This window comes from Ornithodoros turicata, chromosome 5, assembly GCF_037126465.1.
Source record: "Ornithodoros turicata isolate Travis chromosome 5, ASM3712646v1, whole genome shotgun sequence".
In the NCBI taxonomy this organism is placed as follows: Eukaryota; Metazoa; Arthropoda; class Arachnida; order Ixodida; family Argasidae; genus Ornithodoros; species Ornithodoros turicata.
Genome location: NC_088205.1, coordinates 73,944,320 through 73,956,350, shown reverse-complemented (window position 1 = coordinate 73,956,350; position 12,031 = coordinate 73,944,320). Strand labels below are relative to the sequence as shown.

Sequence of the window (12,031 nt, the reverse complement as noted above, 5' to 3'; positions counted from 1 at the left end):
ACTCTAAGAAAAAAATGAGTACTTTTACTCCTTTTGGAGAGTAATTGTATTCCCACAAAAAATAGTCCCTTTCGGGAGTAAATGCACGGGAGTAAATGAATGTCACAGAGTGAAGACTGCATTTCACGCGCTGTTGTAAGAGTCCCAGCAGGTACATAATTGGTTCGCATGCATGATAATACTTTGAAGCAAACCGTCAACCGTGATATATCGAGTGATATAAAATCTTGCGCCATACTAGGGCACATTTTGCGAAGAAAGATGCGATAGCTGTTTCTTACTCTGTGTGGCTGGAAAATTGCTATGTTGTGTGAGTTATACAGCCTTATGTCGTTCAAATTGACCAAGGGCACATATTTGCGTAGACTTTTGCATTCAGGAGACCATTCGCGAAGTTTAGTGACAATTGGCAGTCCTGGGGAGTAAACGTCGGGACTAAATGTTGGGTTAGGGGACTAGAATGGGGAGTAATTGCAGACTAGGGGAGTAGAAGCTGCAATTACTCCCCGTTTTACTCCTTTTTTTCTTAGAGTGTGGGTGGAAAATTGCTAAGTCGGCTGGGTTTTTAGAGCCTTATGCCATCAAGTTGACCAAGAGCACATATTTATACGCAGACTGTTCCATTCAGGAGACCATTTGCGAAGTTCAGTGACTACTTGCAGTCCTGGGGAGTAAATGTCGGGCTTAGGGGACTAAAATGGGGAGTAATTCCAATCTAGGGGAGTAGAAGATGCAACTACTCCCCATTTTACTCCTTTTTTCTATATTGTAACGGCCGGTAGATGAAGCTGAAGTGCATGTCACGCGCAACCATTCTCATGCATTAAATCATTACCATCCTGACGCTGTGCCTCTCGCAACATTTGGTGGAGGTGCTGGCTCGCCCCGACCGACCTGCTGCTGCCATGGCCATCGACACCCCAGCCCCGACCTGCCGACAGAACTATGAGACCCAAGATGACCTGACCAGACCAGAAGCCCCCAGCCCCGTTGAGAACCGACGCCCGTGACAGCAGCACCCAGTGATGGCTCAGCTCCCGCCCTCGGACCACCGACCTTCCAGCGAGCGGCACAGCGTCGTCATCAGCGTCACCTCAACCGCATTTTTCACCGTTCAACTGCCGTTCGTCCACGTCGATTCGCGAGCTGTGGTGCCCGGGGGTCACCACTTCAAGGAGGGGGAGTATTGTAACGGCCGGTAGATGAAGCTGAAGTGCATGTCACGCGCAACCATTCTCATGCATTAAATCATTACCATCCTGACGCTGTGCCTCTCGCAACATTTGGTGGAGGTGCGGGGCAACGATCCCCGTACCGATAGGTAGGATAAAGGAACAACAAGCTTTAATGAGCAGCCGGAAGCCGGGCAACCGAGAGAATGAATCTTCGCGCGCTAAACCGCGCGGCACCCACACTTCGTCACGTATCAATATATACGTGTAGCTCAACTGCAAAAACGGCACCCATGCTGCTCTCATAGCGTTAACAAAAATATGTTGCAGATAAAAAAAGACACCCCGTATATCAACGACAGGCCCATGCGAAAGCTAATCCAATGTGCGCTATCCGGGCTTCAATTCGTGCACACGTTGTTATCATTCGCACTCTAAGAAAAAAAAAAAGAAAAGAAAATATGTTGGCAGATAAAAAAAGGCACCCCGTATATCAACGACAGGCCCATGCGAAAGCTAATCCAATGTGCGCTATCCGGGCTTCAATTCGTGCACACGTTGTTGTCATTCGCACTCTACGAAAAAAAAAAAGAAAAAAGAGTGAAATGGGGAGTAATTGCGGCTTCTACTCCCCTAGATTGCAATTACTCCCAATTTTAGTTTAAATATGTGCTCTTGCTGTATTACTCAGCCAACTTAGCAATTTTCCACCCCCACAGAGTAAGTAACAGCTAGCGGTTTTTTCTTCGCAAATTGTGCCCTATGTATGTCGCATGATTTTATATCACTCGACAAATCACTGTTGACGGTTTGATTCAAAGTATTTTCACGCATGCACACGAATTATGTACCTGGGACTCTTAGGACAGAGCGTGAAATGCAGTCTCCACGCTGTGACATTCATTTACTCCCGTGCATTTACTCCCTAAAGGGACTATTTTTTGTGGCAATGCATTTAGCCACCAAAAGGAGTAAAACTACTCCCTTTTTTCTTAGAGTGCGTTTACAACACAAAACTTGAGATTTCTTTCGACATGCTCACTGTGAACGATAGAATGCGTTAGTTCTTACATCGTATACCCTCCTGGAGGCTAGTTCCTGATGTTTCCTGTGTTGTCATCTGCACAAATGTCTGGAGGCCCTGTAAAAAGTTACGTAGTATGAAGTAAGTAAGTAAGTAAAGTAAGGCGTATGCACGCTTTAATTTTCAGGCAAACTCGAACGTCTTCCGTGGGCGCGTTTTCTTATTCAACTCTGAACAACTCAGGCTGGATTGTTACCAGAAATCAGCCTGTGAATAGTTCCCTCTTTCCGCAATGTCAGCGGAGCAATAGAAATGTTACTTGTAATGACTTTATGTTGTATCGACCGAAGGGTGTGTATGGTACGCGTTTAATTGTCTGCTTTGGTCCAAAAATTTGGAATACATTGCTGACTGAATTAAGAGATGCCGATTATGCGCGTAAGAAGTGACGTGAACATATAATTAGGACATCTACATATTTCTAATATACTTGTACAGGTTGGGACAAAAGTTTACGGAACACGCGAGCGACGTACTTTTTCTTCGGTGCGACGCCCTAGCGGCTGCCGGAAGCGGGTGAGTTCTCTGTTTCGGAGGGGTGGATGGATGCGCTGTTAGCGACACGCAGCGGTCGCTCCAGTGTCGCTTGGGTGTGCCTGGGAAGTACGAGTTACCGCTGTGTGTCGCTCACAGCGCACTCTTCCACCACTCCGAAACAGTGAACTCACCCGCTTCCGACTGCAGATAGGGTGTCGCACCGAAGAAAACGTAAGTCGCTCGCGTGTTCCGTAAACTTTTGTCTCAACCTGTACTAATGTGTAAATGCAGGTCACGGTTTGCATCCTTGTAATTCTGTGTTCCTTTATCTTATTTTGCCCGTGCCGCGGGTGTCTCTACTAGCACTTGCAAATGACCCTTCGGCAAGGGCTTCTGTACTGTAAACGTATGTTTATTCGCGACGTATTAATTTTCGCGAATCGCGCATTCAGTCGTTTGGGAAGTTATTCGCGAGCATTTAATTTCGCGATTCCAGGGCTGTTTCCTTTCGCGGAATAAACGTCAAGCTGTGTACTCGAGTACGAGTAAAAATACGTTTACAGTGCGTACGTATAATCACGTGCGTACTTGAAACGAACGCGCGTCCGTCGGAGTTTGCATTGACCAAACACAGAGTTTGCGGAGAAGTTTCTGAATATGGTTTATCGGCCTCGGTGGCTCAGTCGGTAGTGTGTTCGCCTTCTGATCCCGAGATCGCAGGTTAGAACCCGGCCGAGGACGCCAGCAACTTGGTGGCAATAAAGAGAACGTTAAAGAACCCTCAGGTGGGCAAAAGCAATCCATAGACCGACCCCTGTGCCGTCGCTCATGATCTCAGTTGTCTCGCGAAGTAAATACCCAATTATTAATAACAAGTTTGGGCATGTTTGCAAAGTGATAAGCTGTGGTTTCGGGCCGACGTGGCCTGAGCACTTTTTCAATTGACGTCACGCACGTGGCCCTACTGTGTCTGTTGGGGATAGATAGATGTGACTCACAGAAATAGGCAAAAAGAGAAAAGCACCCTCATTGGCAGTCCAGGCAGTGTTGCCAAATCTCATCCACAAGAAGCCGCTGGCCTAAACCCCTGAAAGCCGCGAAAAGAGTCGCTGCCGCTACTGTGTTCTTTCTGTTCGTTGCAACAATTGAACAATATTTATTTATTTATTATATTTCAAAATACCTCCAAAGGTCCCTTGGGGACATTACATGGGGGAGTGGGTTACAATAATAAAAAGCATCACGAGTATACAGGGTGTCCCAGAAAACGTGTCATTGAATTATAATAAAAAAACTACGCCACCTAGAATCATGGGGTCAACAGCATTTGTTCTTATTAGGTTTTTGCCACCTCCTAATGTGAATGTCATGTACTCCAAGTTTAATTATGTAAATATTTGCGAACTGAACTCGGAAATTTGCCAAGTAAATGTCACTTTTTTACCCCACCAATATGAAGAGCGTGCCGAATTCACTCAAATTCATGATAATTCACAGTGATACTCACGAGCTATCCCATCGGAAAAAATAGCCGAATATCATGCTTTTCGAAGCACCGGACCATAGCGCGCGATGACTTTTTGAGCGCAATCGCTCGCAGTGCGACGAAAGGAGGTTCCGAAGCCAGCCCACAGAGTGATAGTAGAAAAAGTAGCGGTTCCTAAAATTGGGAGAGGGAAAGCATTATCCCAGCGAAAGTCGGACGTGATAAGCCGTGTCTGTTTTATCTCTTTCTGCGATGTCGGGGAGGGCTGGGTTTCCAACCTCCTTTCGTCGGACTGACAAAGATTGCGCTGAAAAATTCATCGTGCGCTATTCTGTGCGACCTCCGTAGAGCAAGATGTTCGGTTATTTTTTCCGATGGGATAGCTTCTGAATATCTCTGTCAATTATCATTAATTTGACTAAATTAGACATGCTCTTCACATTGGCGGGGTAAAAAAGTGACCTTTACTAGGCAAATTTCCGACTTAAGCTCGCAAAAATTTACATAATTAAATTTACGTTACACGACATTCACACGAGGAGGTGGCAAAAACCCAGTAAGAACAAATGCCATTGACCGCATGACTCTAGGTGGTGCAGTTTTTTTATTATAATTCAATGACACGTTTTCTGGGACACCCTGTATGTACATCACACTTAGTACAGAAAAATAGTAAAAGAAAACACAACGCCGTGATAATGTGAGATAATAATGTGACAAATTTATGCATGAAGAAACAGCAACATCATAAGCTACAACGAAAATGGATCATGTGATATACGTTAATAGTATGTTATGAGGTACTGTACACAAGGAAAACACATAGAAAGGTAACCAAATAATAATTATGAGAACAGAACAGAGATGGCATTACGAAATTCTTGAGTTTGTGTTATTGTAGCGATGTTGCCCGCAAGGTCATTCCACTCTAGGACGGTGCGGCAAAAGAATGATTAAAAAAAACAAAAAAAAACATTAGAATGACATAAAAAGTGTGCCCAGTGCACCACACGCGAAATACAAGCAGGCGTGAGCAGCCGTGGACCTGTGAGGCGACCAAGAAGTATCTCGTGGAGGGCGACTGTGTGTCAGTGGCTTCCCGGTCCCCTGTACGATGCCATGTGGAGCTTTGCATGGGAGGTCGAGCCAGATCATCTCTTCCCGTGGAACATTGTGTCAGCGAACAGTTGCTCTTACTGCGGTCAAGACCAACAGTCATGTACGAGTACTTCATATGAGTGTCACACATCAAGAATCGTTTTGAAGGCTTGTTCGTCGACACGCAACGTCGTCTCCTGGCCTTCGGCGGTCATATCACGGAACGAGCGTCTCGGCTTGCGGTGATCATATATCCCGTGGGCGGCTAGCTGCAAAACAGTGGCCACGATGCCCTTGTTCTTGCTGCGAGGTGGGCGAGTAAACCTAATCAACAGAGTGATTTGTTCGCGCTGGGGAAGATGGCTTCCAGTGTCTATACGGTTCACGCGCCCTTCTCTCCGTGGCCAGGGACAGACAAGTTACACTCGCGACGGTGGAGTACCTCGTACATATTATACAGGGTGTGTGCAGAAAAACATGACCCGCATTTTTACATGTAACTCGTTGTCTACTTAGCAGAGGAACTTCCGGTGGCGCACGACGGCGTATTTATGCGTGCGAAAGCTACAAAAAAATCCTGGAAGCCATACTCAATGTAAAAAAATAAACAGAGCGCGAAAACATGGGCTTCCATGCATTAGAATAGGGTGGTCATGACACTGCATGGTAGTGTATTTCAGTCTCATGAGAGTTATGTGCAGGCACCGCTAGGGGCACTGCCGATGAGCATCCATGTGGGACATCGTTTCGATTTATGCACCGATAGCTCCCCTAGCGGTACTTGAACACAACTCTCCTACGTGTACCATGTTGCCCTTTCACATACACCCTGTTGTCCACCATGTTGCCCTATTCTGATGCACGGAAGCCGACGTTTTCGTTGTTCCGTTTATTTTTTAAGCTGGGTATGGCTTCCACAATTTTTCTACAGATTTCGCCGCATAAATGCGCCATCGTGCGCCACCGGAAGTTCGTTAGTTAGGTAGGCAACAAGCTATGTGCCTAAATGCGGGTCATGTTTTTCTGCACACACCCTGTACACGACTCTCTGGCGTTTCTCACGTAATTTCCATGTTTATGGTAGTTATGGCGCTTTCTGAACTCTCTCCACCCTGCTTTGATTACCGGACCCCTTATCATATCCATCATCATCTCTCATCACGTACAAGTGGCACTGGGGCAGCGCCCAGCCTGCTGGCCGGCATCAGCCCCATCTCATCATCGTATCTCTATTTGTGTGTGTGTGTGTGTGTGTGTGAACTCTCATTTACACCATGAACTGCATGCACGGAGGCCCCCCATAGATCTCCATGTTTGTGCCCTTTCTCTGACCTCATCTATACAGACATCCGGATGGTTCGCGTGACTAAACGGCTGTATGTGTTTCCCAACAAATTGCACACGACAGGCGAAAACTGAGAATAAGATCAGAATAAGAAGGGTAGGGTGAATATGAAAAAGAAGGGACCCAACAAATTATCTTTTTTTTTTTTTTTTTCACGCTGCAGCGCCATTTTGTTTTAAATTGATGAGAACGTTTTCACGTAACGTTGGTGACGTGAGCGAACAGAAGCCGTTTTCGGAAAATGCCGGGTCGACGGGTGCCGATGGTAGGCTTCGACAGTGCCAATACATTAACATCGATACCTCCAGTAGGAGTATTCTGAATGCCCTGAATATCATACCTGCTATAACTATATCATGTATGCCTGCCGAAACGAGGGCGCTTTCGTCGGTTCTACCGAGGCACACGCCTAGTTCGGGGCCGCCTTCGCAATCACCATTTCAATAGAAAATGTAAATACAAAAGTATTAGCGAAATACTGAATACAACCCATGCGTTTTAAATACTGCTGCCGATACGGCGTTCGGCTGGATCGGTGACCGAGCAGACTTATTGTGATCGCGTGGTCTCTCCGGTGTTGGCCACATGAAGACCAAACGGACTGTCTCGGTAAGAAGCCTGCCCAGTAAACAAAAGATTTGGAACTGACTTACCACTTCCCCATAAGTGGCAGAGACTGTGCTGGCACGTGCCATTTCCAGAACGCCGAGTGCGCACTTCTTGGCAGCGCTAATCTGTCTGCTAGAAATATCCCTATGTAGATACGTATAATGCCTCGACAAGAAGCGGGCAAGAAGTACAAGAAGCAAGTGTTCTACGTGGAACACGGGACGAGATAACTTGAGGGGCAGCAACATAATTGTAAGCGTTGGAAGCAAGCCAGGTTCCTGCGTCGTTATAGGGGATGCGGCTTTTATGAAATACGAGATATGTTTCATTGGAAGGGGTTCTATTGTGATAACCGTATACATATTTAGGCGGCCTTTATTCGATGTGGCACATTGCGGATGAAAGGTATATAACGGGCATAGAAAAGTGTATAGATCAGGGCTAAAGTACCATATACCTCATCACCATCGTCTATACCCCGTTTAAACCATTTGTAAGGTATATATCACCGAAGCTATACCTTCCACGGTAGCTGAGGGTATAATAAGGGACCTCTATATTATACGCTTATACCTTCAGCGTTTTGTATATCTTTACTTGCGCACCGTGTGGCACCACATTAATTTGTGGTGGAGACAGTACCATCTCAGATAAACAGACGCCAACTTGAACTCCTCGACCATAGACCATTCAGCTTGTCCAAAGTACTTGGCCCATGGAGCTCCCCTGAACATCAGTGCCGGGCTCTTCGCTCCCTTTTTGTTTTCATGCAGGCCACTGGACTCCTTGAAGAGCTCTAAACAGAACTCCGACCTGTCGTTGCTTCATTCTCACCATAATTCATCCTCTCATATTAACCACTGTGAAATGGGGTAGTGTCCTGTGGCTACCACGGGGAAACATGCCATGTCATCATCACTTCATTTATTGTTGTTGTTGTTGTCAGATAAACAGTAATGTAATTTAAAAAACATAGTCGTTAATACAGTGCGGTACGTACCTTAATCAAATCAATAGGGGGAACGATTTATGGCAGCGTAATATTTGTGTCTAAAACAAGCAAATCCACCCGTCCTCACCTGTGAAGTCGCTTCCCGAAGGCGGCTCCACAATGGACCTTTTTCACGACGCTTCTGCGCATGCTCTGTGACCCTGACGGCGCCGAAGAAGGTTCCCTACATATTCTATAGATGGCGCCAATATCGCGCCGGCTGCAAAGATTTCGTGCGTGAGTTTGTGTGCGTGCGGCTCCAAGTATTTTCTTCAACTTTTTCCTTCTCGTGAGGGTTGTTGTTATTAAAATACATATTGCTGCCGTTTCTGGTTTTCTAATTTGTTGCAAACTGGAATGGGAAGGCACCACTCTGATATAGCGCTGAAATAAATCGAGTAATCCTGTTTTCCAAAATTATACCACAAGTTTTTTTTTTAAATATACTCTCTAAGGGATTATATGTTTATACCTTGAGATACAAAAAATATACTTTCAGGGAGGTATAAAGTTACTATACCTTTATGAAAGTATAGCGTTTATACATCAAAAGGTATGCCAAAAGGTTGGGCGCCCTGTGACAAGCCATTTGTATCCAAAAAGGTATAAATTTTTGCAGAAAATAATGGCACGTCCGCTGCTCTCTTCAATCCCCTTCGCCCGAATGTAGGCCTGTGCATAAGCGTCTATGTTATCGCAAAAGCAGCTGCATGCCTAATCAAATCAAATGTAATATTCATACATGTGACGTATGGAAGATAAGGAACACCTAACATGGCTCGGGATCTCGTGCAGATAGGATTGATTATCATTCAGAAAAAAATTTAGCGGGACATTTTCTGTTGGAGAGGCTCGCGAGGTTTCGGACGTATAGACTACATCTGTTCGATAGACTGAGTCCTCAGTACGCTTAAGTAACAATTTTCGTCCCAATTACAAGCATAGTTTTTTTAGAAAATCAAAATTGAAAATTATGGGCAACACTGTGTCGAAGTAGTCAATAACTGCACATTGCTCGTCAAGTACAGCGGTAAACCTACATTGCATGCGCCCAACATTGGGTCGAAAACCAGAAAAGGTCGGCTACGTAGCCATCAGGACTGAGAAGCAGCATATCAGTTGGGAATAGGGCATACGCTAGTTGGGAACATAGAGATCACTGCTGCTTGACAAATTGGGGATGATTTCCCACCAGACGTCGCCCATAACCGTCTTACCGTAGGGTGCCTCTATACTAGCTGTTAGACACCCTATCTTACCGCAATTTTGCTAGCAAGTTAAAAATATTGAGCGTTCTCTGTCTCATGTATGACTTGTTGCGCTGGGGTTTCAAGCAACAAGCCGTTAAACTATACGCCATCAGCATAAACTGCTTCTCTACTGCTTTGTGGTACCTTTAAGTGTACCGGGTGTCCTACCGAAATCCCTCGGCTGGATAATTCGTGAACTGGTGGCGCCATCGAAGAAATTTCTTTTTGGTAAAGATCCTCGGGACATCGGCCATGAACTGAGTAGTGAGCAGCTCATTTGCATACGCTCACTAATTAAATAAACATCCTAACTTTTAAATTTTACTTCGCACGCTTACGGAACCTCTGTTTTACGCATAGGGACCTTCAGCGAAAAATATTGCAAGAAAAAAAAAACGCGTCTACACTTAGTGATTTTTTTTCGAGTAATTAATCGGTTTCGGTTTACATATTTCTTGCGCGAAGCAGTGCACCAATGCGCTCTTTGGATCAGCTATCCAGCTGTCAATTTCGTGTTCATCGGCCTGGTTGACACGCGGGGGTGACTGAAGATAAGATAAGGATAAGGATAAGGAAACCGATTAATTACTCGGAAAAATCACTAAGTGTCGATGCGGTTTTTTTTCTTGCAATATTTTTCGCTGAAGGTCCCGATGCGTAAAACAGAGCTTCCGTAAGCGTGCGAAATAAAATATAAAAGTTAGGATGTTTATTTAATTAGTGAGCGTATGCAAATGAGCCGCACACTACTCAGTTCATGGCCGGTGTCCCGAGGATCTCTACCAAAAAGAAATTTCTTGGATGGCGCCACCTGTTTACGAACTATCCAGCCGGGGGAGTTCGGTGGGACACCCGGTATAAGCCACATAAGCGATAGAAAAGACGTTATAAACGACGTTGTTTACGTCGTTTGTGATTGGTTGCCTGCCCCCTTGTACTTGTGGGGAGGCACTGTATCTCAAGGAAAGTCAGTAGCGGTAGCATATACCTGACAGGAAATCAGAAGACCCAGGTTCGAGTTTCGGTGTCAACACCCCGTTCATCGACTTGCTTAAAAAGTCGTTAATTCTACGTCAGAACATATGATCCAAGAAGGTCAGCTGTCTTGCGTTGTCCCGTCAGATTAATATTGTTTCCACGTAACGTTGGTCAGTGAGGGAACAGAAGCCGTTTTGCTGAAGGTCCCGACCGATGGGTGTGGATGGCCTATAGCTGCTTTGGCTGTGCTAATATGTTGTGATGATACAAGAGCGTCCCGTAGGAGTTGCTGAGAGCGCAAACAAAAAACGCACCTCTTGCACATAAGTGGCTGTCGCCAAGTCTTCGCGTCAGTTGAGGACGGCTGCCATTTTCAAACTACGGGGTGCGTGCAGAGAAACCTAAGTCACATTTTGCATACGTAACTCGATCACGTTTGGTATCTTACGAAATGATAAAGAGGAAGCACAAAAGGTGAGTGAGTGAGTGAAAAAGAAAAACATGGAGAAACTGGCACAACCAACGTGGAAGCTGGCTACTCCATACCACGTAAACAACGCTGAGCACAAGAACGTATACATAGACACTTGGAGTGCAAACACTAAGATACGAAGAGGTGGTATCGCGCCAACAATACACATAATCAGTTTTGTTTCGTTCGGTGCAGATGTGACTGACGGTCAGCCTCGTTTGCATGTACCTGCCAAGTGTCCACTGTAACAGATAATGCGTGGGTTTTCGTCACGTGATAAGCGTGACCGACGCCGCGGTGCATGGTGGCAGTGGTTTATCCAGAATCGCAAGCGCGGAGATTGCAAAAAATGGAGGAGCGGGGGTGTTCATTATGCCAGATATGTTAGCAGTTCTATGTATCGTTGCCGACATGTGTTTAAAGTTGAAATAACAAAGCCCCCTTCCACGGGGAAAAGTATGACAGATTCGGACGCTGAAATTGTAAATGACTGGTGACTGTACAACGAGAAGTAGTGGAAGTCCAAACTGAAAGGCAGGACGTGGAAACGGAACTTCAAATAAGATTTGGGATAAGAATAACTAAACCATAAATTTCCTGCATACGCTGAACGAAAATGGGAGGTAAAAAAAATAATAAACGGGACGGAAAGTGTCGGGGGTTCAAACCCCGCGAAACAGTACCTTAGGTAGCGCATTTGTGAGCAACCAGCCCCATATGGCTGGAAGCCTAGCTGTGTGCTATGCTGTGCTTTTTCCTCCTGAACCTGGAACGTTTTCATATGACGCGTATGCACACCGCCCGGAGAGCAATGCACGAGAATACCAGAATGAATACCAGAACGCGGAAACCCGTTGGCTCGTATGGCCAAGAAGTATAAGGACTGGGGACGGGAGTACTATTGTTCGGGGTTTCGATTGAATGGTTTACGCTATAGAGGTGCCACGGTAGTTTACAGATTAGGTTCCTGCTAGCATTTAAAAACCTTTGTAGGCTGTGCCAGTTCTTAAGGACAGTTCTGCCAGAGGAACACTATTGTCAGAGGAACAATATATCCTGGAAGCAGACG

The 12,031-nt window shown here is 45.5% G+C and overlaps 1 protein-coding gene across 5 annotated transcripts in view; it reads right to left on the bottom strand.

Annotated features, from left to right (window-relative positions):
* Positions 1–7,499, bottom strand: part of LOC135394774 (uncharacterized) — a 50,218-nt gene extending 42,719 nt beyond the window's left edge. For 2 of the 5 annotated variants that reach the window (XM_064625742.1, XM_064625741.1), the window contains exons 1-2: positions 7,316–7,499; positions 2,244–2,313 (exon numbers count right to left, since the gene is read on the bottom strand). In XM_064625742.1, coding sequence (XP_064481812.1) covers positions 2,244–2,313; positions 7,316–7,357 — 112 coding nt within the window. In that variant the 5' untranslated portion in view covers positions 7,358–7,499. Of the gene's footprint in view, positions 1–2,243; positions 2,314–5,264; positions 5,416–7,315 lie in introns of all 5 variants that reach the window. The other 3 variants (XM_064625743.1, XM_064625739.1, XM_064625740.1) reach the window with 3 other exon arrangements.
* Positions 7,500–12,031: the final 4,532 nt, after the last annotated feature.